This window comes from Miniopterus schreibersii, assembly GCF_964146895.1.
Source record: "Miniopterus schreibersii genome assembly, chromosome: 1".
NCBI classification, from domain to species: Eukaryota; Metazoa; Chordata; class Mammalia; order Chiroptera; family Miniopteridae; genus Miniopterus; species Miniopterus schreibersii.
The window spans coordinates 2,662,767-2,689,838 of NC_138101.1; the positions used below are offsets into that span (position 1 = coordinate 2,662,767).

Sequence of the window (27,072 nt, forward strand, 5' to 3'; positions counted from 1 at the left end):
CAGCCGGCAGCGGGTTCAGCCGCGCCGGCGGAGTCGGAGAGATGGACGGCCACGCCGAGCACCCTGGGGACCCCGAGCGGGAAGACGGAGATGTGGTGAGCCGCGAGGCCAGGCTGTCGGGCATCAAGGCCGGCTCCAGCCCCCAGTCCCCGGCTGAGCCCGCGGAGCGGGAGCCGGAGCCGGAGCCGGAGCCCGAAGCCGTAGAGACTTCGGAGGGGGGCGCCGCCGCGGCCGAGCCCCCTGAGGCCCCCGAGCCCGCCGAGCCCCCTGAGCCAGCCGAGTCGGACGAGCCCGCCGAGCCTGCCGAGCTCCGGGACGGGACGGCGGCCACCGAGGCTGAGGGCGAGGAGGGGCCCGGAGAGCGGGCCGGGTCCGAGGCCGAGGCCGAGGCTGAGGCCGGGGCCGAAGCCGAAACCAAAGCCGAAGCCGAAGCCGAAGCTGAGGCCGAAGCCGAGGCCGAAGCCGAGGCCGAGGCTGAGGCCGAAGCCGAGGCCGAAGCCGAGGCCGAGCTGGAGGAGCTTGCCGAGGCCGAGGCCGAGGCCGAGGCCGGGCCCGAGGAGCCAGCCACACCGTGGCCCAAAGGCGGGCCCGAGGAACCGGAGAATGGGGAGAGGGAAGAGGCGCCGGAGGAGGAAGAGAAGGCCCCGGAGGAGGCGCGGAGGAAGAAGGCCCGGCTGCGGATCGCCCTGCCGCCGTCCATGCCGCGCCAGGAGGAGGCCCGGGAGGGGCTGGAGGACAAGGCGGGGAGCGAGGAGAGCGAGAGGCGGAGCGCGGGGGAGGGCGCGCTCGGGGAGGGGCCTTCGAAGGTGATGCTCAAGGTGGAGGACACGGAGTGGACCGAGGAGGTGCGGAAGCAGCAGGAGCAGCAGCTGCGCTCGGAGCTCCTGGACCAGTACCGCGCCCTGATGGTGGAGCGCAGCCACTACCAGCGCTACAACATGTACCTGCAGCGCAAGATCTTCGAGTCGCTGCGCAAGAAGAAGGGCCTGGACGCGGCCGAGGTGCCCGAGCGCGAGGCGGAGCCCGAGGCCCCCGAGAAGGAGGAGGCGTACCTCAGCTACCTGGCCGTGCTGGAGGAGCTGAGGAAGCAGCAGGCCGACGACCTGGGCTGGTACCACCAGGAGCTGGGCCAGCTGAAGCAGCAGTGCAGGGAGAAGCTGGCCCGGGTGGAGAAGGAGTGGCGGGCCTTCCAGGCGCTCAAGAAGCACGTGGCCATGCAGGCCATGGGCAGTGGCTGGATGCGCGGCGGCCGCCAGGCGGCCCTCCGGGAGGTGGAGCAGATCCAGGCGCTGGAGGACCGGAAGGAGAAGGAGATGAGCGCCGTGCGGCTGGAGAACGTGCAGCTGAAGCAGAGCCTGGCGCACTTCGAGACCAGGATGAGGGCGCAGGAGGACATGACCCAGGGCCTGCTGCTCATCGACTTCGAGCAGCTCAAGATCGAGAACCAGACCTTCAACGAGAAGGTGGAGGAGCGCAACGAGGAGCTCCTGAAGCTGCAGAGCAAGGTGAACGCCAGCGTGCAGATCATTACCCACGTGAAGGAGAAGCTGCACTTTGTGGACATCGAGAACGCAGGCAAGAAGTCCCAGCTTCTGGACGCCGAGGTCCAGGTGGCCCTCAGGCGGGACATCTTGACCAAGACCAAGAAGGCTCGGGACAGTCTGCGGGCTGACAACATCAGGCTGAACCAGAAGTGCGGGCTTCTGGGCAAGGAGGCGCTCCTGCGGGACATGGAAGACAAGGTCCGCAAGACGGCGCTGCTGGCCGAGCGCCTGGAGTCGCTGCAGCGCCACCACGCGGGGCTGCTGCTGTCCTGCAGGGGCGTGAGGCAGAAGATCCGCGAGGCCAAGGCCTTCCTGCCGCCCTGACGGGCTGCCAGGCCAGTGCCACCGCCACCGCCTCTGCCCTTCCTCGCCTTGCCCTCCTCCTGCCCCTCCTTAGAAGCCTCCATCTCGTGCTTCCCTCACATCCTCAGCTTCCAGATGGGCGCTGAGCTCAAAACTGGGTCAGCAGCGTGTTAGGTGGGGCGAAGTGATAGGTCGAGAAACGGCAGCCGACGTGCCTGATCTCATGAAAAGCTGCCGAACGCCTCCCTGCACCTGAGCAGCTGAGAACTGTCCCCTTCCACGTGCGGGAGGGTTCAGCCAGGGGCAGGGCATCCCCCATTCCTGTGCCAATTATTAAATCTCTGGACGTACTAACCCGCGTGGTCCCGAGCCTGTCTCGCTCCAAGCTCGCTGTTCCCTGAGGTGACCCTGACGGTGCTTTGGGTGTAAGCAGCCTCCTGCGGGGTAAGAAGCCCCCGGAAGGGGGGAGTGATCAGCAGGAGGGGAGCCCGTGTCCTCCCTCCTCCCTGCGCAGGGACAGGAGGCTCAGGCCGCGGAGCCCCTGACGTTTGTTTCTGCCTCAGTGACAGTCTTCAAATCTAATGAGACGTTTTCTTGGATCCTCTAAGGGAACGCACTGATCTCGACCAATAAATGCAATTTTGTTTTCTAGTGAAGACAGTGGCAGTTGTGTTTTGCCAGGTGCAATATATACGGAGTGGTGACTGCTGACTGCCCATAAGCCTTTTGTTCTCAGCAAGGCAACAGGCCCTCACTCTGCACGTGATTTCACTCTGCATCTGATACTAAAACGCCTGTTATTCCTTGCGTTAATGTAAGAAATAGCTGATAGACCTATCTCCTTAATTCAGAATCGGTGATTAACATTTTCAGGGTGTGTGTTTTTTAATGTTTTTGGAGCTAGGGGTTTGGTTTTGTATCTTCTTAATCTTAGGTTAAATTTCGAGATGTGCGGATTTGGGATTAAAAGCATTCTCCCATCCCCAACCTTAAGTGGATCACAAAAAGGGTGATCTGTTTTTTGGTGCTAAGTACCTCTTAAGAATGGCAGAAACCCCACTCTAGGCAGATGACTCCACTGGTCCTGAGAATGTCACAATAATGTTATTTCGATACTTTTGTTTCCTAAAGTGTGTTTCCTTTGATGGCAGTAAAGGTTGATTAAAACTCCTCTTTTCAGCCCACATCTTGAATACCCTTTTTATAATAATAAACCCAACCAGAAGGGAGTAGAGAGCTTTGACGTCCTACTTCCATTCTCCCTGTCCTCGGCAGTGTTTGTGTTTCCTCTACCTGTTCATCGAGGCCAGTGTGAAGTAGTAAATCGCTGGTAAATAAAACATTCTCTTCTTGGATCCTCAAACGAAAAGCAGCACTGGGTTCTTCTGTGGTTGGGGAGATTTCAAAGTGGAACGACCGTATGCTTGGTGCCTTTCCCAAGCCAGCGGCTTTTCTAGGTGCTCATCCCTTTGGTTCCCGAGAGGGAGAAAAGGGACCTTCTGCTGATTCTGACCCACTGGCTATTATCCAGGTCGACCAAACACTTCATCGGTCTTGACCTCAGCAAGCAGGTCTCCGAGAGCACAAAGATACAAAAGGAACAAGAGGCTGGCATTGCTTTAAGGGGCAACTGCTCCTCAAATTCTGTTGCTGCACACTACAATGTTAGTTAATTGGAAGGAAATCTTGATGGCTTCATAACAAGGTTGTTTCTGATTATAGGAGAGCTCATTGTGAAATGGCCCCGGCTCACAGGTGGTTTTAGACAGCCTGCCTTGAGGAAGCATCCACAGGCCCTAAAGCACCCTCCCCCAGTCTGACGCATTGAGCCCCATGCCAGCCTTTGACACACCCATTTGTGGCCGTCTGCTTAGCGCTCTGTACCCCATGAGACAAAGGCCCGGAAGGCGAGGACCTTTGGTTTCTCATCCCCCCTGGTAACTAGCACAGAGCCTAGCGTATAATTGGTGCTCAATAAGTTTGTCAAATACATTAATATGCCAGTCTCATTTCCTGAACATCAGTGTTACTTGAATGCCTGTTATACGTGTCAGGCACTGATCATTCCTACGCTGGATTCAAAAATAACCACAGGCAGAAAGAGGGTTCCTCAAGGAGTAGAACCAGTGAGCGAAGTGACGGAGGCAGGCTTGTCATCACGGGAGGACGACCCTGCAGATTCAGAGCGTCCGTTCTAGGACCGGAAACCTCTCAAATGAAGATTGTTTTCATGAATGCCAAAATCAAAAGCGGAAGATTTTTTTTTTCATCTCTGTCAAAAAGTTCAGGACCTGAAAATCACAGGCACAGTAAAATCTGAGTGAGCTGTTATATGAAACTAGACTTCTGAAAACAGGCCTGAGTGGGAAGCGTCCCCTTCAGTGTTCGGGGGGTGGCCTGTTTCAGCAGCTCTGGCCAGGCACCTGAAGGGGACATGCTTTCTCATCAGTAAACAAGAGTCATTTTTGGTGACTTAACCACATCTGGGATTTTTTTATGATGTAAGTGGAAATACATGTTTTTTGGGGTGTTTTTTGTACATCATAATTTAGATTTCACTACTGATTGGGGGTGCCTGTCCCTAAAATAATATTGGAGATAATGCACCCCAATTTGTGCTTTTTGTTTTAAACCTGCAGAAAGTCAATGTCAGAGTGATGGCAAGGACTCCAGGGGACTTGGCCCTGGAGAGAGGACATGTTGGAAGCTAGCCGGAGCCAGGACCGGCAGGCGGGAAGGGCAGTGCTGAAGCTCGGGTGTCTGACTTCCCGTGTAATATTCCTTTCAAAGGGTCCTCTAGTGTTGTTGTTTTTAAATAACCAGTGATTTTAAGTATGGACATGTTTTAATCAATCAATTTACACCATCCCCAATATTTCCATGGATGAAGTCCCATGTTTCACCCAGAGGACGGAGACAGAGGTGTACTAGGAGGAGAGTGGTGCTTGGGAACAGGCTCTGGAACCAGGCTGGCCTGGGTTCAGTTCTCTTGTGATACCACCTGGGACAAACACTGCACCCCTCGGGGCCTCAATGTACTCACTCATAAAATAGGGGGGAAAGTATCTCTCTTCTGGGTGGTGAAATTATGATTTTTATTTTCTTTGTGCTTTTCTGTAATTTACAAATTTTATACAATGAACATTTGGGGGGTGAGGGGGGATCTTGATTTTTAAAAATTCCTAAGTTCACCAAGAGGGAAGATACTAAAAGTCTGCATGTCAAGAGAGTGAGTCTAAATGAGACATCACCTCACACCTGTCAGAATGGCTATCGTCAATAAATCAACAGGCGGAGGGGCTGGCAAGGGTGTGGAGAAAGGGGCCCTCCTGCGCCGCTGGAAGGCAGATGGAGCTTCCTCGAAAAATTAAAACTGCACCTGCCTTGTGACCCAGCGATTCCACTTATGGGAATATATCCAAAGAATCCCAGAACACTAATTCGAAAGAATACATGCGCCCCTATGTTCACTGCAGCGTTACAATAGCTGAGATCTGGAAGCAGCCCAAGTGCCCATCAGCAGATGACAGATAGAAAAGCTGCGAGGCATTCACAGGGTGGACACTGCGCAGCTGTAAAAAAACAACAAAATCTTACCCTTTGCAACAGCAGGGATGGACCTGGAGAGCATCATGCTGAGTGAAATAAGCCAGGCAGAGAAAGACAAGCACCACATCATCTCACTCATACGTGGAATCTGACGAACGCGCTGAACCAATAAGCAAAGGACTCGTAGCTGGAGAGCAGGCCGACAGCTGTCAAGGGGCGTAGAGGGACTGAGCAAAAAAGAAAAAGAACTCATGGACATGGGGGGAAAAAACTTTTACTTAAAAAAAAAAAAAAAAGGTGCCAGGTACCCTTTTTAACCTCGGTCACAGAAACGGAACACGGCTTAGAGAATTTCAGTTCTGTTCCTAACCTTTGGCTAAACTGTGCCTTAAAGGCGGGTTTATTTTTTATTGGAGCAGTTTGAGAAAACCTGCTGAGCCTCTGGGGTCAGCCGGGGGTAACTTACTTTATTGTGTTGTTCAGGGCGAAGGCCACTGCCCCTCCAACCACAGGGAACCTCCTAGGGCTCAGGCATCCTGGGAAGGTGAGGCCTAAGCGTGGCCGTGGCCGTGCCCAGTGGAGTAGCTCTGTCCTAGAGCGAGCTTGAGGTGCTCACGGAGGAGCCCGGAGCAAAATGTGAGCTAGACAGCACTGCGGGCCTCAGAAATCCCTGGGACCCGAGGTCATGGCCGAATTCCTGGGTAGGCGGGTAGTGCTCTGGGGCTTCACGTGGCCCATCTGAGGACTTGCTTTGGCCCTAAGACTTCCATCTTCCATCTGCCAGTGCACCTGGAGGTACCCTTCCACTGCTCCACCTGGTGACCAGCAGCTCATCTCTAGGTCCGCCTTGGTGTCACGCTGGTGCAGTGTTTTTTTCCCCCACTGTCTTGTCTTCGTGGCAGGCTCCACACTTCAGGTGGTAGCTTTCAGACTGGCAGTCCCATCCCCCCACTCCCCCCACCCTGTTACACTTGGTTGTCAAAAACATTCTACAACTTCTACCCCCAACTGCTCCTGTGCGTCCCTGAAGCCCACCCCTAGGAGCTGGCCACCTGGAGAGCTGGGCCTGCTTCCCAGGGTGTGATGCCTCACAGGAGGGGCTCAGGGGAGCAAGTGACTCCAGGCCTCACCCCACATCCTGCTCGTGGACCAGAGGTCAGCTAGAGGAGACAGGCTGCGCAAGGCCCCGGCGCAGTGTGCTCTCTGGGGAGAGCTGTTTCTGCACAGGGGCTTGGGAGCCACAGACCGAGTCCAAACCCAGCCTTGCCACGCACTGGATGCAGGAGCCCCAGCAGATCACTTGAGTCACACCTTTGAAATGGGGACAATGACAGCAGCTGTGGAGATAAAATGAGGTCATTCAGAGCACCTACCCCAGGGCCTGGCATGGGTGGAGACTCCAGTGGCGTGACTGTCAATGGTGACCACCAGTCCACTCACCCCACAGCCTGTACAGAATGGAGACAACGGCAGCCAGGGAGGCCAAGCCATTCACCGGTGAGGAAGGCTGTGAGGTGAGTTCGGCACAGTGTGGGCCGAAGACATGGGAGCGGATGCCCCTGAGCTGCTGTGTCTCTGGGAGGACAGGCGAGAAGTCTCGGCACAGGGGCCACAGTTCCCCAGGACAGGCCCAGGGTGATGCAGGGGGCGAACAGGAGGGTGGCAGCATCTATGACAGGTAGGACAAGTATAAGAGCGAGAGCAGCCGAGGGCTCCCTCCTGAGCCTCCAGTTCTTGGCCTGAGTAGCTGGCCCAACGGGAACCACCCTGTGACCTACGGGAGCATTTGTGCTGCCTGGTGATCCAGATGATCCCTTCAGCCACCACTTTAATAGGGCAGGATTACTGATCTCAGCTCCACAGATGGGAGCCAAGGCCCACTCTGGCCCAGGGAAAAGCCAGGGTCCCCTACTGGCAGGTGGGGGAGCTGGAGGTCAGCACCTGGCTGACAAGGCTCTGAGCAGGATTCTCAGGGGGAGTGGGAAGAGCCCAGCGGCTGGCCCTAAAGAAAAAACGACCTGGTGGGCTAGGCGGCAGGGCAGAAGTGGAGGCAGGTGAGTGGCAGACGTGGGGGTGGGGGGAAAGGGCTACAGCTGGGGCCAGAGTCAAGTTTGAGGGGAGCAGCCACTCTGGGGCTCCCCTTCAGCTTGGGAGGGGTGCACTAAACTCTCAAACCCCTTGTACCATCCTTCTGATCTCACTGATCCTATTAAGTGAACCTTAAAATACTGAAACAGCGTAATATTCCAAGTCCAGTACCTCCATACTTCAAGGTGAGAACTTCAATTTTAAACCAAACTACAGTGAAAATAAGCAACAATTTTACATGACTTTTATTTAATAAAACCATATATTTACAATTCAAAAAGTCCTAATTTGATACACTTCACTAAATAAGATTAAAGGTTAACTGTACAGGCAATTAACACATGATATGTAGCAAGTGTTACCAGGAGTTTCCTGTCGGCAAACTATTTAAAATAGTCAAAACTGAGCAGATACAAAGTGTCTTTTAAAGTGAACTTGTTTCTAGAGATTCCAAGGCCTGGCGGGCAGCAGCTTTTGCCTGATGCCAGCTGCAGAGGTGGAAGCCAGGGAGCAGGAGGTGTGGGCCTCCCAAGGGGTGGTGTTACCTCGCAGTTTGTTTCCAGTTTTCCTAGTTGACAGAGAGGCACAGCCCTGTGCTCCCAAGCAGCCCTCCGTGGAGAGGGGCCATATGGGGTTGAGAACTTCCCGGCCCCTGAACAGGTCATGAAAACTTGAACTAGAGATGTAAGTACTCAGATGACATGGAATCCTGTTTAAAAACTTAAATGCAACTTGGTGCTATCCAAAGAGGTGTCAACCCGACAAAGATCATTCAGGGCTGGGTCTGAATGCACAAGTGCGTCCTGAAGGGCACGAACCCCCCGGCTGCACCACTTTCTGTCAGGACTTAGGAGCATCCTTATGGACGTTAAGAAAAGACATAAATCTTTCAGGAACAGGAAGCCCACGTCACAGAAGGAAACGGGCACACCTATGGGGGACGGCTCAGGCTGGTTACATTCAGCATCGTGGCGTCGGGGACCAGCTGTGTCTGGAAGGAGCTCAGACCTCAGGGAAGACCTCATCCCAGAGCTCGGGCAAGTCAACATTTAAGGTCGAGGCAGAAAGTGGTTTCTGTGATGCTCGGCAGCCTCCCTGGAGAATGCAGTAAGGAGATCAGGAAACAAAGGCAATTCTGGGGAAAATGCCACACAGAACAGAGCCGGGATGGGGGGGCGTGAGGATGGCTGCAGGCCCGGCAGCTTGCTACTGCACCTGGAAGTGCCATCAGCGGACGTGGCAGACGTAGGAAACCTATAAAAATAATATCCATAGCCAGGCTTTACCCCCTAGCCCAGGTCTCCTAGTTGCAGGCTACAATCTTGAAGCCAAGGGCGCTCCCAACATCAGACCCAGGACCAACCCCGGGACACTCCCTGGGCTGCACAGTACAGCTGAGAAGGGACAGAGAGGGCCAGACTCCAGTGCAGCACCGTGTGGCTGCCGGCGCCCTGGAACCTGGTCTACCCACCACACCCAAAGACCAACATGCCCACAGATTATCATGTAGGAACCTATTTTCATAGAGATGTGCTGGTCCTTTGGACTACTCTGTGCAAAAACCATTTATTTGAATTTGGACAACCAAAGTTCTTAATACAAAGTTCTCAAAGTTCATTTAGAACAAAAAAGTACTAACAAACTTGGGGTAACCAGCTAGAATGAAAAGGCTGATAGTACGGACACTAAGAACATGTCAAGACTGTCTGGGCCACTAGATATGTGTGGCTCGCTTCAATCCTCATGACAGTCTATCTTTAAGCCAAATGCTCAAGGGGGGAAACAGTGGTACTCAGGGCTGATGCTGCTGTCGAGGTGACAGGACAGAGGAGCAGGCCCCCCAAATACACACAGAATGACTGCACCTGCACAGAATGAGCAGAGCAGGTTTAACACCCTCACTCCCTCCGCTCTGACTTAAAGGGAGACTGTTCCATCAGCTTCAGGGCTGTCTCTGCTACCCAGGGCCTTCTGTGTGCACAGCTCTTCCTGCTCAAACTTTCCTCCATTGCTCAACAGGTGCAGGGGGGCAACCTTAGGGAGCTAGGGCTCCCACTGGGCCTACATGTGCATTTTCAGCTCTCGTGCTGTGACTGTGTCAAGGCAACATGGTAAGACGACAACCCGAGGGCAGGTTGAGTCCCAGAGCTCATTTGCCTTAATGCATATTTGGTAGGTGGGCTTTAAAAACTGGACCTCTGTTTCTGGAAAGATTATCTTAATACCTAAGTCAGCAATCTCTTTCTTATCGAATAGGTAATTGTGGGCCAAAAACATCTCTGAGGTCTCCCAAACAACTTCTCATGCACCTCGGCTAAAAAAGACTGTCAGTCCTTTCCAGTAGTTGACACAAAAGCATTGCAATTTAATCACATTCGCTGGAATAAAGGGAGGGAGCCACTGCCCTATTTTTAAACCATGCAGAGAGTGCAGTGGTTGCCATGTCAATACCAAGTCATCATTCCACTGAGCTGCTTAAGGCTAAGCCTTGGTTTAATTCTTTAAAAGTTTGGTTTGTTTTGTTTAAGGCCAACTCCAGTATCAGGAACCAAACAGGAAAACAGGCCCTGTTCTCAGCTGCCAGTGTGTCCGTCCCAACAATGCAGGTGCGCTTGGAGATCTGCGCTGGTGCTGAACATGAGCCCACCTGCTGCCTCAATGTCTGAGCGACGGGCTTCCTTTCTCCATTTCCCGGCTGTCCCTCTGCAGTGCAGTCAGCACCTGGGAATCACAGGGAAGACGTCCATGGGTGACCCGCAACACACTGAACACAGGTCCAGGGGCTCCTGTGAGGACTACCTCCTGCTTCTGTGCTCCTGAGGTCCACCATGCACACCTGGACCCAGACACACCTTTCTGACATGCAGACCCACCATGCCACTTGGGCGAATGTGCCCCAGACCGCTCCCAGCAGCCACAGTGCCAACCAAGACGGGTTGCAAGGCTCTCCCTCACATCCACCCCATACTACCCACCGCTGAAGCTGGGCTTCCCGCTCCTTTCTGAGCTTCCCAAAGGGATGGGCTCCCTCCTCTCTGCTCTCCCAGCTCTTAGTTAACACTTTCATTTAATAAATATTTCATCTGCTGTGACTGCTTAACAGCAGCGACAGTGACAATGGCTGCAGTTCTCAAACACCCCTCTATGCCAAGCAGAGCTCTCTGTCCACCAGGCACTCACAGCCGCTGTCTGCTCCGCATAAGCTCAGGAGGGTTAACACCCCATCATAAGGCACCTAGGCAGAGGAGATATGACTTGCTCCAAGACAAACTGCCCATATGGGTTCAAACCCAGGTTTGTCTGATTTCTGAACCCAGGGCATCCATGGAGCGCCTGTGCTAATCCACCAGAGGTGAGCACCATGCCACTTCAATTACAAACTACAGGGATAAAGCAGAAGTATTTACATAAGTTTCAAATAGGTTGCACAGAAGGACCAATGGGAGATAAAACTCCCACACCTCTAAGTAACAGGACTGGCAACCAAACACAAACATCTACTTGCTTTGTAAAGCTCAGGGGTCTTCAGCTCAAGCACAGCCTCTAGAACGGTGCACAGGCCAAAATTCCCACGGGCCTTGGCCTGGGCCTGTATGAAACTCCACGGTGCTCCCCCGACCCCCACCAGCAAGCTAATCCCTATCACTAGCCCATTTTACAGTGTCCAGTAAACTCTGACCTAGTTTTAACCAGTAATTTGTATTTAGTTCCTAAAGCACAAGAAGCAAAATGGGTTTAATCCTTCCCTGTGTGTGTGTGTCCATGTGTGTATGTGTGTGAGAGTGGGTGTGCACAAAGTGTGTATATGGGGGGGTGTTTATGGGGGGGGGTGGCTGTGTGTCAAGGTTGTGTGTGGGAGGGGGAGGGGTGGCCATGGGAAAGCACCTGTGACATGGAAGGAAGGTCAGCAGACCGTAACTGTGCATGTTGGAAAGTCAAGGTAGTAACACAACCCAGGGAAGCTGGGGCAGGACCTTCGTTTTGCGAAGCCATCCTCCCACCCTCCACAGGGGGAGTGGGGCTCCATGAGTGTTAGTTCCCTTTACTTTCTGTCTCAGGCATTTTTTTAAGGGGGGGGGTTGGTTTACAAAATGCCATCTACCATGCAGAGAGCACCGTGATGGCAAACCAGAAGCTCTGACCTCCCAGTGCCCTGCAGAAAGGGTGGCAGGCTTTTATTACGCAGCCCCCCAACTGGCAGAGACCCGAAGAAGAATGACTGCCCAAGACCCCTGACAGAGCCGAGCCTCGGAGCCAGGTCTCCAGCGCAAGAACCACTGTGCAGAGGACTGTATCCTCAAGGGGTTCTCTGAATCAGGGACTCCCTCAATTATACTGCTGAGTCCCATCTCCAAGGGGGAAAAAGGGAACAAAAGATCCACTTACCTGAGCCCACTTCTTGTTTCGACTTTGCATCTGAATCCCAGCTATGGAAGCAAAGAACTCCTCTGCGGGCAGGTCCTCAGGCAGCCTGGTGAGGAACTGGGCTATGTGGATGAAGTCCATCCGGGTCAGGATGTCCTCGAATAGCCTGAGGATGCCCAGGGCCGTGCGGAACAGGAACTCCTCCCCGTCGCGACAGAACACATCCCATATGCGACAGGCCAGGTCGAGGGGCAGAGATTTGCTGTACAAGGTAAAGATCCTGGAAAGAAGGTGGTGTTCAGATGTGGGGTGGCACAGAGAAGGAACTCTGAACTCAGGTGTGCTGCACTACAAATGCTCCCCAGGCAGCCACTCCCTGCTTAGATACAAACATGGGGGCCGAGTGGGGGGCCCGAGGAAGGCAATGTGAGGATGGTGGGACACAGCATGACTGGCTTTCACACGGAATCTCAGACACACCACAACTTGTCATTACTGACACCGGTTACTTCGACATGCCACAAACATTTATCAAGCACTACTCTGTGCTTACTCTGTTGGTAGGAACTAGGTATGAGGTTAATAAGGCAGAGAGCTTAGAGTCTGGCAGGGAATGAAAATAAACAGAAATTCACAATCCGGGGTCCATGTGTACACTATGTGAACAGTACTGTGCAACTTTTCTCCCGGGCAGGCTCAGTAAAGGAACAAAATAAGTTTTTCCAAATAAATCTGACCGTGGATTACAAGAAACTGATCTTAACAATGCAAACCATCAGATGAAAAGATGAAATACAAATATGTATTCCCTTTAAAAATTGGCCGGGAGCGGCTCTGCGGTTGAGCGTCGGCCTAGGATCCAGGTGATCGGGGTTCGATTCCCGGTCAGGGCACATGCCCGGGTTGCGGGCTTAATCAATGGCTCTCTCATCATGATGTTTTTATCTCTCTCTCCTTTCCTCTCTCTGAAATCAATAAAGATATATTTAAAATAATAATAATAAGATAAAATGAAAATTGTGATAATCATGCCCTGGCCAGTGTGGCTCCATTGGCGTGTCATCTCGTGCACCGAAAGGTCTGGGGTTTCATTCTAGGTCAGGGCACATGCCTGGGTTTCGAGCTCAACCCCCAGTAAGGGGCGTGCAGGAGACAGCCCATCAGTGAGGACTCGCTCTTTATTGATGTTTCTCTCTCTCTCTCCCCCTCTCCCTTCCTCTCTCTGAAATCAATAAAGATATATTTAAAAAATAAGATAAGTAAAAAATAAATAAAAGTGTGTTTTTAAAAAAAATGACCTAATTGGCAATACTACCTCTTCCTGCCCATTTATTCATGGAAATCAAGCCTTTATGTCTTAAAAGCAGAGTACCAAGTGAAAAGTGATCAGAAAAATAGAGTAGCTGTAGGTATTCTGCACGTCATAAAGCCAAGCCCACGTGAGCAATCAAGACTGCCGCAGTCAGAGCCCGAGCCCACGTGCTCAGCCGTCACACAACCAGGCGTGACTGTGCTCTGCGCTAACGTGAGAGCGCTGAGCCCTCCCGGTGCAATGCAGGTCGGCCAGTCATCCAGGATTTTTGAAGACTGCGCCTGCTGGCCGTTGGTGATGAGGGTGTACAGGAGCGCTGAGCAAACGTGAGTGCACATACACACACTTGTAAACAGGACGGTCAGGGAAGGACATGTCACTGAAAAGTCACATTTGCGTAAAGCCCTGAAGAGGAAGCCACGAGCCAAGGGAAGGGTCTGGAAAGCATCCAAGTACTCGAGCTCTGAGGCAGGAGCAGACCTGGCCAATCCAAGGAAGAGCCAGGAAGCACCAGGTTGAAGCCAAGAGCAGCAAAGGAGAGAACACATGGAGAAGCGAGAGCAGACAGGTGCCCTCCAGGACCGCGCTCTCGCTGCCAGGCATGAGCTGCCAATCACTCACAGTGGATGACCACCGGCATTTTTTACGCACACAGAACAGACCAGGAAAGTGCAGAGTGCTTCACACACAGTAAAACCCAGGAACTGCTTGTGCAACTTGTGTCAGTAATTTTGACCTATTAGGCTTCTGCACACATGGCCAGCCACACGCTGGGTCACAACATGGAATTTACTTCCTTTTGCAAGGCAGGGTGAAAAAGTTTGAAGACATTATTCCAGGACTGTGTTTTCCAAACTTCATCTGCAGCCTGAAATCCTAAGGATCTAACTTGGGGCATAAAGTAAATACAGAGGAGCAGAAGGCTCTGGCCCTGTCTGACCCTCTCCTCACACCCTCCCCCAGGAACCTTCAAGGTCAGAGTTCACCATCACATTAGCAGGGTGGGTGCACTGGTAGGGGTGCAGAGGCGCAGCCATGCAGGAGCTGAGCGTTCCCAGTGTGAAGTCCTCTATTAAACGAAGGTGCGCTTTAAGGCAGGCACTGCACTGGCACAGCCAGACGGGCCACAGCCTCCCTACCAGGGGCCACTTCATCTGATGTTTACTATTCCCAGTGACACCAGGACTTTCGGCTTCAGCTACAAGCTCCAATCTCCAACCCTCGTTCCCAGCAAGAACTCGTTTCAGAGGTAGCACTTATCGCGCTACACAGCCATCTGTCCACGGGCACGTCTCCGTCTAGACAGGAGCTCCTGACTGACAAGCTCTGTGTCTTGCTCACCACCAATGTTTAGATCCCAGCAAAGAGCCCAGTAGACAGACCTGGTGTTTGGTGACATCTCATTTAATGAAAGGATAAATGGTGCTTTGAAAGCAAACAGGTCCAAGATGATCAGTTAGGGCCACAATGGTAACAAAAAAGAGCTAACAGTGCCAGCGGATGACTGCAGGGCCGGAGCCTGGAAAACAGAGGCGGATGGCATGCGGGACAGTGGGGCAGGGTGGGGGCAGCTGAGCCCTGAAGGAAGCTGGCCGTGAGGACAGTGGAAAATGGGGCAGGAGATAAGAAAACACTCTGAAAACATGAAAATGCAGACTTACCAATCAATTAGGTAGATGTCTGGAGTTAAGTTGTTTTTCTTGAAATGAGCAAATAATTTTGGTAAATTTTCTTCAAAGAACACCTCAAATGCAGCAAAATAAGTCAACATCTGGGGAGACAGTGTGGAATGCACTAATAAACTAAGCGCCAGCCCACGTTTCCCCCCTACAAGTCAACATCTGGGGAGACAGTATGGAATACACTAGTAAACTAAGCACCAGTACATTTCCCACCTACAAAACAAGTCAACATGCCTCTACTACTGGAATCCCACAGCTGCCTCCCTGTGCAACTGCTAAGGACACAGTCTGCCGGGTAATGGGGGGCACAGTGCACGCAGGCATGTCTGACGCAGGTGCACCTCGTGTGCCGCGCTCCACTTCACTGCCTTCACAGACACTGCTGTTTACAACCAAAAGCTGGTGGCAGCCCTATGTTGAGCAAGTCCATCAACGCCATTTTCCCAACAGGCTCAGGTGATGGTTAGCAAGTATTAGCAATGAAGTATTCTTTAACTGGGGTGTGCAGTGCTTTAAACACAGTGCTACTGTACATTTAACCAACTGCAGCACAGTAAAAACAATTTTATATGCACTGGAAAAGCAAACTTCCATGGCTCTCTTTGCTGAGATGCTGCTCTGCTGTGGTGGTGGGGAACTGAACCCGCAGTAGCTCAAGTATGCTTGTAAACACTACCCCCAAACTTCACAGTAACACCACTAGCTACATCTTATTTCTCCAACTTACCTAGATAAGAAAGCTGAAACCCAGAGCAGTTACATAACATGCAATAATGTCACATTAGTGTGTCGCTGGGACCTGACTGTGTCTGTCCTACTGCAAAGGCCGAGTCTTTAAGGCTCATCTCTTCTAGAAGCCAGAAGGAATTGACTGGCTAAATGGCCTGATACACATGCACGCCTCACTCCCAGCCCCAGCATTTCCCAGGTACGCAACACTGATATCTCAGGCACGGGCAACACTGCCTGAGCTTTAGAACACAGTGAGGGAGGAGACACTCAAGGAGAAGAGAGCCTGCATAGCCTGTATCTTACAGGGCCTGTAGGGAAACAAATGCACAGGGCAGAGGAGTGGTATGACACAGCAGCTGCCCCTGGATGGGGTGACTAGCCGAGAGGCAGGAGGCCCGGTTCTGCTCCACATTTGCAAGCAGGATGCATGTGGGCAGGTGAAGGCTCTCGGGTGCTGCCTGCTCACCTTAATGAGTGGCGGCCGGTCATGCTGTAAACCAGAGGTTCCCAACGGGGGGACTCTGCCTCCCAGGGGATATCTGTCCATGTCTGAGGGGGGTTTTGGTTGTCATAGCGAGGGGGAAGTGCTACTGGCATCTAGCAAGTAGAGGTCAGAGATGCTGTCCAATGCACAGGACAGCCCCCACCATAGACATCAGCCCCAAATGTCAACACCACTACTGCTGAGAGACCCTGCTATAAATGAAGGTTCCACTCAACATTACAATTCTATGATTTTTCCATATTAGTCTAACATTCTTAAGTACAGTTTTTAGCATATGTTGCCAAAGAGAAAGCTAGGGTCTTAATCTTCAAAATTAGGAGCTACTTAGACGTAAATAATTTTATTATATATGAAAAGTTTTTTCCAGACTGTGAAAGTAGTATCCACAAATGCCCACTGTAGAAACTTAAGAATCTCAGGAACAATCGAGACCATTCATCACCACTGTAAGTGCTGTGGTGTGTGTCCTTTTACAGTTAGACATGGGAGCCATGGTGGTGTATGTTCTATTCTACATACTTTTGAAAAATTAGCATTTCACCTTAAATACTTTTCTATAGTATGATTCCTTGCAAACATTGTTATTGCACTGGATATATCACCAGATTTCAATCAACCGTTCTGTATTCCCCTAAACCCCATTTTTAAAGCTTTTCACTTTCACACTGAAATATAATTTGTAATTATTATTAAATAATTATAAACAATTGTGTGACAACCATCTTGGTGTATAATGCTTGGTCCACACTTTGACTTTCTTAGATTCCTACAAGCAGAATTACATACCACCATTTACTGCTACTGATACTTAACACCAAATTTCTTACAAAGGATTCTGCCAATTTATACTTCCTTTAACAGCCACCCACTTAGCAGCAGTTTTAAAATACTTTTAGTTTTTAAAAAATGTATGTGTTGCCTGAGCAATGAACAGGTATAGGTCTGTTATTTCGGAGCCTCGTGTCCCCATCAGCACCACACAGAGGACCCGCCTCTGGAAGCATGTGAGGGGCTCCCAGGGCAACCACAGCCAGTTTTGTGCGCACTGCTCGGCACAAAGATGGAGCTGAGTGAATGGGACCCTCCATTGATCCAAGTGTCCTCAGCAGTGTACTGAACACACCGCTGCCGTTGTCCATAAAGCAGCTGCCCTTAACATGTCTCCTGTCCCTTGTGTGAGCGCTCTGCATGGAGCAGCATCCCAGCATGACAGTCAGCAGCAAGATGGTGCAACTACGCCACGCTCTCTGTGGCAGACCCACATGCAGAGACTACTCTCCACACAAGGTGTGCATGCTTGTGCAGGAGCCAGCCCCTCCCTGTGTGGAGAATATATCTTCAGAAACATTTCCTGAAAGAATGTATTCAGAAATCCATACACAAGGCTATAACCATGTGTTTTCAAAATTCAACACAATCCCCAAAATACCCTCCAAGTGCTCTTATTCTAAATCCCTCTAAGTAGAGGCAAAAATGTATTCTTTTCCACTGAAAAGACAGCTGACTGGACAGTTCTTGCTGTGTGAAGACACTGTACCACGGCACACACAGGGGATACTCACAAGGCCATGGTCCACTCGGAAAAACGCCATCTGACAGGGTTTATTCAAAAGGTTAGAAAAAGCGATGAAGGCATCTGCAGTATCTAAGTTCAAGATCAACACCGCAGCAATAAAGGACATGCCCTGAACCTGAAGGAGGAGAGAGGGGTGTTAAACTCACAGCAGCCGCATGGCCAGGCAACTCTTTCATCCCATGACAAGAAGAACCCAAACGCCCTTGCTACTAAAAGCCACCCACCCACAGCCGCCCCCCAAAGCTGAGCTGCCAGCCTCGATCCTGACCTGCTCTTACCAGGACGCCCTACGCAGCCACATCAGCCCCTTGTCTGCTCTCTTACCCCCCCATGTCCATATGGAACACCACACACTGACCCTCCTTCTGCACCTGCCCCTGAGACACTGCCCCTAGACGCAGCTGCCAGGTGCCATGGAGATGTGCGTCTAACTTGATGTGCTATGCCTGGACCGTGCACACACACAGCAGCAGCAATTTTAAAACAGTTACTGCTGCAGGGGTGGGGAACCTTGTTCTGCCAAGGGCCATTTAGATATTTATAACATCATTAGCAGCCATTCAAAACTATCAACTTAAAAATTAGCTATGAGAAGAACTCCTAGGTTTATTGAATTTTGAGTCCTGCCTGCGGTTGCCTTGGCAGGGCTAGACCAAGTGATTTCGTGGGCCAGAGGTCCCCCACCCCTGCGCTAAAGGCTTTTTCTTCATTTAATACTGGGAAAAATGCATGCAAAAAAAAAACCAGATCAAATTACAATGTGACAAATTTCACAGGCAGCTGTGTCTGGTCAGTTTCTTTACAAGGAAACAGGTAGCTCATTGCCCATGAAACTTCTCATACTCAACAGAAATGAGGGCATTCGACTTGACACCTGCAGCTAAGATGTTCCAGGAATATTCTGACTTCCTCTGTAAAATGTATAAGCATGGTAAAATATCAAAAAGTTCACTTACATAGCCCACATCCGGTCGGTAACAAGTATAAGCGCCCAAAATACTGTGCAGCATGTCATGGTACGGGCCGCCCTGGAAGGACCAACACACCAAAAGGACACATGCAGACGTCTCATTAGTGCTCAGGAGACCCTCAGGGCGGCGGCCGCAGCCGCCATGCCGCTGTGCGCGGAAGAGGGGCCAGTTGCCAAGCAGAGGCCAGCAGCTCCACGTGTATCACATAAGTTAACGAATTAACTACCCATCCACTTAGCAAGCGAGTCTGCAGCCAATCTACCAAGCTGCTCTGAGAAAGCTGGTGGGTCAGGTCTGAGCCAGAAAAACACCGTTTGGCTCCTGCTGTATAACTGTATCCCCTTCAGAGTCCTACGGACAACCTGGTCCCAAGGTCCCAGAGCAGGGCAGCGCCGACTGCTGTCCCGACCCTGCCTCCCAGCTGTGCCCCTCAACCTGACCATTCCCTGCCTACCGCCGCCTTTGCTTCTGTGCTTTTTGATATGGCAGGTTTAGGAAACACTCTCTAAATCTTAAGTCCTAACAGCCTCCATTTTATTCCAAACATCCTCCCGGCTCTCCCACCCCGCCACGAGTTCCATTTGTTCCTGTAACTCTTTCTAAACATCTAGGTGCTACAGTGTATTTTCCCTTGTTGGGCGCGGAAGAAAGGTGCCTCACGCTGATGCCGGTGCCCACGCACACTGTGAGGGTGGCTCAGTCCAGATCAAACCCTTACTGTCCACGCCTTCCATGTGCCTAGTGAACACGAGAAATAAAAAGTACACATGGTGCGTGACTAGGAAGGCACTGCACAGGTGACTATGTGGCCCAAATCACTGCATTCTGACACAGAAAGAAAACAGACTTCCAGAACACAGAGGGACCAAGAGGAAAACCCGGCAATGGGAAGGTAAGAAAGACGACATCCAGGACTAGAGGGTGAGAGGGGGCACAGGACAGGGCCTCGGTGGCAGCACCAAATGCCCACCTGAGGACTGGTGACCTCACCAACTGTCACCAGGTCACAGCTGATCCAAGGCCAAATGAGAAATACAGAGTGCTGTACTGAACTGTTAACACTAAGTGTTTTCAACTGAACAGGTTTCCACCATTGAGATTAAGTCTTCCTCTGGCACTAAATGTCCTTTCTTTGATGAAGACGGGGTGGTAGTAGACAACAGCTCCTTATTTTAAATGCCCTTAACTAGTTCTGGACATCTTGCTGTTTCCCACTCTTTGTTTTTTTAATATTGCCCATTTATGAAATCTAGAACTTTGGGAACCACAGACTGAGGGGGGCATACCCAAAGGAACCCAGAGGGAAAGAGAAAAGCCATTTTTCCTGTCCCCCAAAGAGACCCCTAAGCTGCTCTTCCTCCTCTTTCCGCACCAAGATAATCACCCAGTGACTCCCAAAGTCCATGAAGCTGGTTTGCAAGAGATGCTCCATGAAGAAGGAGACTGTCTGGGTCCTGGGTGCAGGAAAGGCTGGACCTTAGCTGTACAGGCCTCAGCCCCTCAGGACCCAGTCCCGGTGCCCTGAATGCCCTTCTCAGCCAAAGCTCTGCCCTTCCACTCTTCCCTCCAGAGCAGAAGCAGCCTGCAGTGGGCTCCCAGCTCAGAGAGCAGCCAGTTGGAAGGAGAGCACATGGAACTAAATTGCACTGCCTCTGTTCCTCTAGCAAGGTTCTCTCCCGAAGGAACCAGAATTCCCTGGCCCATCAGTGGTCTGATGCTTCCATTCTAGTCCTTCTGCCAGGACTGTCTTTCCATTCTCTGGCAGATTGTCTTTCAAATCTAGTACAAGCACAGCCTGAGAGCCACTTCCCCAGGGACACCATTTCTGACCCTTCCCCATGCTGCACCACAAGGGGAGCGAACCTTCACTCCTGTGCTGTCAGTGTGCCCGGGACACACCTACATTTTTGTAAAGCCCAAGTGTAAAACCTCTACATTTTCTGCCTCATTCTAGCTGACTGGCCCCTTAACCGACCTGTTCTAGTTCACTCCACTACCCCTTCCTGGTTTCCTCTGGTGCTAGAAACACAAGCATGACCGAGTCAGACTAGGCACTCCAAGGCTACTCTGGAGGTTGTGAGGTGACTGGACAGAGGTGGAGGAGGTCAGGGGATGCGGTGGAGGCAGGTGCAGTGATCCACAAAGATGAGAATCTGAACCAAGTAAAGGCAGTGAGAACAGCTAAGGGACAGACTCAGAAATATGTCAGAGGCAGAGCTGGCAGAAACCATTATACATTGGGCAAGGGAGGAGTCAGAAACCCCTAGGTAAATGTCTGCTGGCTGAAGGAGGTCTTCAGACACCTTTGCCCCAATGCCTCCAGAGCCTGCTGCTGGCAGCCGAGCCCTGTACTGTACTCACAGGCCCACGGGAACCACCACTTTTCTCTACACTGCCACCCGAAAGAGAACATTCCATCCTGTCTCCACACTGGCCTCAGTGCCTGGTGGTGTACCTGCTGGCCTAACTGCTCAGAAACCCCACCTAACTACTCCCAAAGGCAGCCAAGGATTCCCCTTCTATCCCAGGCTGGAGCACTTAGCAAAGCATGTAGTTCTGACAACAGAAGCAGCCTCTAGGGCCACACTGTCAGAGGGGCCACACAAGGGCCTTCCTGGGCCCTAGAGAGGCTTCTGACACATAAACTTTGAAAGGACAGAACTGCCTTTGAAGCAGAACTATGGCCCCATTAACTATTTGTTGGAAAGCATCAGTTACTCTTATTTTTAAAAGTCTCAATTTAACTTAAGACCCACCCTCCCCCTGCGACCCCTCCACCTAAAAAACCCAAGTACTTCTCAAACTTGACTGTAATATATGCAGTTCGACATCTGTGAATTTTAGACAAACATACTTAAAAGCAACAAATCACCACCACCTACCTGCTGGAAAATGCAGAGGTTAGGGAATGTTCTAGAAATGTCCAGTTTAATCAGCTCCAGGCTGGCTTCTCTGTCTGCTGCTGAAAATGCGGCATCTGCCAAAAGACCAACAGTCACGACACCTCTCAGAGGCAGAACGCAGCGCAACCAGAGGCTCAGGTTTTACAGGAGTGAAATGAGGAAAAGTTCTCTGGACATAACCCGACCTGATTACAACTCAAACCAACAGTTTGCAGAGTTTCTTACTTTAACAGCAAATACCATGCAGCACCACCTATATTGTCATAAGGTATTTTCTAGAGTCTGAAATAAGTCTCATTTGATACCACCTGTCACCCAACAGTCAGTGGAGCAATAAGAACAAGCGAGGAAATATACTCAAATTAATTTCAGGCACAGAAAACAATAGGGAATCATTATCTGACCTAAAACAGCACTGGTATAAACTCAGAATACCTGGGAGGTGTGGCAGTATGACACTCATGTACTAGTTCTAACAAGTACTCATGAATGAGTTTCTATTTTTTTAATTTTAATGCCACTTAGATGGTATTTAAAAAGGTCAGTAAAAAAAGATACCACTGAACCAACAGAAGTGTCACTGTGTGTTATAGACTCTAGCAGCATAACGTAGCCAACACGCAGGGCTCTAGGTCTTCAAGCAGTTCCAGGCTCTTCTAGAAGCCAACGCTCAAGTGACCCTGGGTGCCAGGCTGCTGCACGGCCCGTGAACAGGAATGAAGGAAGGGACAGTGGTTACACCCGGCGCTCCAGCATGTATGGACACAAAAACACCTCACAGGACCTGGTACGTTCTCTTTCTTATAAAAGTTTTTTCTTTAGCTGGTTTGCTAAAAAAAATAAGAAGTCCCTTTTCCAACCCTGCCTGGGTAGCTCAGTTGGTTGGAGCATTGTCCAATACATCAAAGAGGTTTCTGGCCCTGGCAGGCATAGCTAAGTGGTTGGAGCGTTGGTCTGCACACTGGAGGGTCTCGGGTTCAATTCCTGGTCAAAGGCATGTACCTGGGTAGCAGGTCTGATTCAGGCATGTGTAGGAGGCAACCAATCCATATGTCTGTTGCATCGACATTTCTCTCTCTCCTCTCTCTCCTTCTCCCCTCTCTCTTCCACTCTCTCTAAAAAAAATAAAAATCAATGGAAAAATATCCTCACTCCTTGGGTGAAGATAAAAAAGGGTTTCAGGCTCGATCCCCAGTCAGGAGGTATGCTGGAGGCAACAAACTGACGTTTCTCACATCAATGTCTCCCTCCCTCCCTCCCTCCCTCCCTCCCTCCCTCCCTCTCTCTCTCCCCCCCCATTCCTCTCTGAAAATTAATAAAAACATATCCCTGGGCAAGGATCTAATAAACCACCCTCTTCCATGAAGTTTTTTGTAACTTCACACCAAGCACTACCTGGGTTAAGTAAGCCCCCTGTTAGGTGGTGATTACGCTCACCACTGGCCAGAGCGCCCGCCAGCCCAGCGCCTACCTTCACTGTCCACCTCAGCGCCGCCTGTGCTGAAGGACCGCCACCTCTCCTTGGCTCGGGCGAGGCAGATGTGGAAGAGCTCTGGAAGAAAAGCCTCAGGCTGAGCGTCCCATGCACACGTGAGCACCTGTCACCTCAGAAACACCACTGCCGCATTGGAGTATCGAGAGTTCAACTGCAGACTGCACACTTACTAAGGCTACTTCACCCCCAACGTGGCCGGAGGTCCTTCTATTGTCTAAAGACATCACCATATACAAAGACAGAACCACAAAGCACCACAGTGCCTGGTAGTCACTTCTGTTGCAGGGCCCACCCAGGCAGCATTTGGTTTGTGAGCCCATCACTTCTGCCAGACCACGAGCTCCTCGGGGTAGGACCGCGAGGGTCCCGCCTCCACATGTGCATCCAGAGCAAACAGGCCAAAACGGCCAATGACCACCTGCCTGGTGAGGGGAGGGAGAGGCCAGCAGAGCCCGTCGGATCCCCGTGGCGCCAGAATGAGGGAGGGGTATAAATAAAACAGGCAAACATTTCCAGAAAAGGGACCCTGTGGCAGAGAAGTACAAGACAGGTCCCCCACGAGCGCCTCCACACTTGGGCCTATTTCCTCAGTAATCCTTCTCTTTGGGGAGTTTGGTAATGACAGTGAAACAACTCATGCTCACAAATTTTACTACTGCACACAGCCCTCCATGGGTGTCTCCAGCCCCATTCTTCCGGGGCGAAAATGAAGGTGAAGACAGAGCCCAGGGAGACCCTGCCCACCCAGTCCCCGGTGCCAAGGCCCCTCAGGCTCTGTGCGTCCCAACCACCGCAGTCCTGGGTCACTAACGATCACTGACTTGAACTGCAGTTACCCAGAGGATTCTTATCACTTCCCTTTCTCATCACTACTTTTGGAAAAGAGCAGAGCACACCTGCCTTCCAGGCAGTGCATGTTAATTTATTAAAATATAAGTCACAGTCTTTTGTGCTCCAACAAGTAACATCTTGATGAATGACCCTCTTCTAGCCTTGCGTAGGACCCGACTTACAATCTACGCTAGTTGGCCAGACAGAAGAAAGTACACTATGAAATACAACTTCCTCTTATCACCATTACCAGACGGCAGAGGGCATCGTAACTCGACGCTCATGAGTGCTGAGCTGGAGGCTAGAGGGTCTGGGAGCCTCTGCCTGCTCTCGGCTTCCAGGAGGTGGGCTCAGCCTTGATCATTTTGGTAGGAGATGAAGGAAAACAAGTGTGTGGCGGGCCCCTGCCTCCTGGGAACCACTTCCCAGATGAGGCATTTGACAGCTAATGCACAGATGCTGGCTGCCTCGGGGTAAACTATCTCCAGGCTTTACTGGCGTGTGTGTGTGGGCTGGGGCGGAGGATGTTAGGACAGTGAACACCTTCTTCCCAGACCCATTTCCAGAGTACAAGGCTGGCTTTCCTGAGAATGAAGTTTTAACACTATTGGGGTGACTTTCAGTAAAAGTTTCCAATTGCAGAACCACAAAAAGAGCAAAACTCTGGGGCTTCCCAAGTCGGCCATGGGCTCAAGTTGGCAGGGCTAGCACTGGGACCCTGGCTCTACCACACCCGCCATGAGGCTGGGGCGGCCCATAATCCCTTTTCCAGGATGCTCACCTTTCCCAAAGGAAAACAAGGTCAACAATACCTGCTGTCATTGTCAAAAAAGACACGTAAGTAAGAACCAAGCACGGTGCCTGGCCTCAACCTCTGGACTTCAAAATCACCTGTATTCTTATACTAGCTTAAGTATGCAGTGAAACAGAGATCAGTAGGATCCAGTAAGGTGGCATCCATCCATCCATCCACCCACCCAACAAATTCTTCCTGAAGGCTGCCGTGTGCGGAGAGCTGTGCTGGGCATGGGGACAGAGTGGAGAGCAGGACAGCCGAGGCTCCAGCTTCCCAAGCACAACAGTGGAAGCAACTGACACCTGGCAGCTGATCATACAAGAAAGGTGCAATTTAAGTAAAATGAGCCAGTATCAGGATTTAGACAAACTTTCATGACATGGAACTGATTAATTAGCTGTTTAGCCCAATCTACTGATATGGTCCATAGAACATTTTAATTTAAATAAAACCAACCCAAACATATTTTAAAATAAATAAAAGCCACGATCAGTGAGTACCAAAAATTGAGCATGCGCACACACATGCACACATGCTACTCTGCACCACACTCAACAGACTTAGACAGAATTGTTGATAGTTTAGAAAACTTTCAGAACAAAGACTGAAGTAACTGCTCAGCAATTTCTCCAAACCTCTACTTCTGAGAATGCTTTTAAAAAACTACATATTTCACAAGTTAACTGTTATACTTCTTCTCACGTAAAGATATTCAATTTTTGACAGGTACAGATTAGCCAAAAATGGAGCTATGAGGAGGTCACTTCCAACAGAAGCCAGTCCCCACCCACCCAACCAGGTGGCACTACTTAAGACAGAGCACAGCGACTAGCCACGGCTGCAACCATGGGGTGGGTGAGTCTCACAGGGTAAGAACAATAGTAACAGGAAGCCCAGGTACTTAGAGGAGATACAAATTGCCTCCTCTCGACTCAAAGGCCTTCGATCTACCACTGATTCCACAGGCATTTACTGGGTGGGGATAACATGGAGATGAGAAGGGAGGAAGAAAAAAGTAAAATGTAACCACCACCAGTTATTAAGCACATAACTGCAAGGCCGTGAGCTCCTGGCCTGATTCGACCCGGGCACACAGTGCCAGGCACAGAAGGAGGGAGTGCAGGGCACGCAGGCAGGGGAGAGGCACACACAGACTGAGTGAACTCACAGGGCAAGACAGCCAGCCCTAGGAAAGGTGACTCCGGATCTCACCTTCCCGTCTACACCAAGGCTACTAGAACCTCAAGCACCCAGTCGGGTGCAGTATGCTGCCCTTCTACAGGTGCTTATATATAAGCTGCCTGGAAAAATGCCACATAAAGCAACAGTACCCCAAATACGATCTGCACCTCAGAGAAAGAAACCATCGCCCTACCACCTCATGTCAAGATCAGGCTTGCACCCCACAGAACTCTGAGAAGAGATCCTAATGTGACCCACCCACTGATGCTGTGACATGATGTCAGGCCCACCTCCCTGGTGCTACCGTGTCTCCTCAGGGAAGACGAGAGGTTTCAGGAAAAAGGCAGGGATTTCTCTGAACTGCCAGGTAACTGAAGTCTCTCCCTCCTGGAGGAGAGTCACCTGGACTCTCAAAAGACACAGCTTCATGGCAATGGTGTCCTTTCTTCCTAACAGCAGGGCAGATGAGACAGAAGCCACAGGACCCAGGGGGTGTGGGTGTGGGTTGGGGGGAAATTTCCCAAGCCTATGATAATGCAAGCACTCACCATGGGTGATGTTTAACTCGTTGCCAATGGCTAAGCTCCAGACTTTGCCTCTCACACTGGGAGGGATCCCCTGCCACCATAAGTCTCGAACTTTCCTAGAGCACCACCTGGACAGAAAGGAAGCAGGAGTTTATGAGTCTGTTCTCAATGAAGAAATATCTGTCTACCTGTGTGCCTAGCCCCAAACCACAGGAGCAGGGGACACACGGGTATGTTGCAGCCCTGCCCTCAGGGGGCTTACAGTCCAGTGTTCCACAAAGACCAGAACATGAATGACGATCTCCACGGGGCAACTACTGTGATAGGCACACCAAGGGCATGGCCCAAGCAGGCAGCGGCACCACATACTAGAGGGGCGCAGGGCACACTATTCAGGAGCCAAGTCCTCAGTAACCGGTAGGAGTTTGAGCAGGTGATGGGAAGGTCTTTCTGAGCAGAAAGCACAGCAGCAAGAACTGAGCTTGCTGCTGCAGGAACTGCTAATACCTGGGCGGGGAGGGGGGGGGGGGCAGGAGGACTGCTATGGAGCTGCAGGTACAGGGCAGGTGGAGATCCCAGGGGATAGCTGCCAAACTCTAATGGCAGAGGAGAACTCTGCTAACTCAGAATGTTCTCAGCTGCTGAGAGTCTCTGAGGTCCCCTGCTCACGACTCTCACAGCCAGCACACTAGGACAAGGTGTCAAAGACTC

General features: G+C 51.3%; 2 protein-coding genes across 9 annotated transcripts in view; one reads left to right on the forward strand and one right to left on the reverse strand.

Annotated features, from left to right (window-relative positions):
* Nucleotides 1-41: 41 nt before the first annotated feature.
* CFAP184 (cilia and flagella associated protein 184) lies at nt 42-3,016 on the forward strand (the record flags this gene model as incomplete). Its single annotated transcript, XM_081156677.1, has 1 exon — nt 42-3,016. One exon carries the CDS (start codon nt 42-44, stop codon nt 1,866-1,868), a length of 1,827 nt encoding a protein of 608 aa, XP_081012803.1. The 3' UTR covers nt 1,869-3,016.
* Nucleotides 3,017-7,711: 4,695 nt separating this feature from the next.
* TBC1D14 (TBC1 domain family member 14) overlaps nt 7,712-27,072 on the reverse strand; it is a 75,480-nt gene continuing 56,119 nt past the window's right edge. For 3 of the 8 annotated variants that reach the window (XM_081119842.1, XM_081119845.1, XM_081119848.1), the window contains 9 exons: nt 26,383-26,489; nt 23,002-23,082; nt 21,510-21,604; nt 18,613-18,684; nt 17,643-17,771; nt 14,823-14,932; nt 11,871-12,129; nt 10,132-10,205; nt 7,712-8,738 (listed from right to left, as the gene is read on the reverse strand). In XM_081119842.1, coding sequence (XP_080975968.1) covers nt 10,140-10,205; nt 11,871-12,129; nt 14,823-14,932; nt 17,643-17,771; nt 18,613-18,684; nt 21,510-21,604; nt 23,002-23,082; nt 26,383-26,489 — 919 coding nt within the window. In that variant the 3' untranslated portion in view covers nt 7,712-8,738; nt 10,132-10,139. Of the gene's footprint in view, nt 10,206-11,870; nt 12,130-14,822; nt 14,933-17,642; nt 17,772-18,612; nt 18,685-21,509; nt 21,605-23,001; nt 23,083-26,382; nt 26,490-27,072 lie in introns of all 8 variants that reach the window. The other 5 variants (XM_081119841.1, XM_081119844.1, XM_081119847.1 and 2 more) reach the window with 3 other exon arrangements.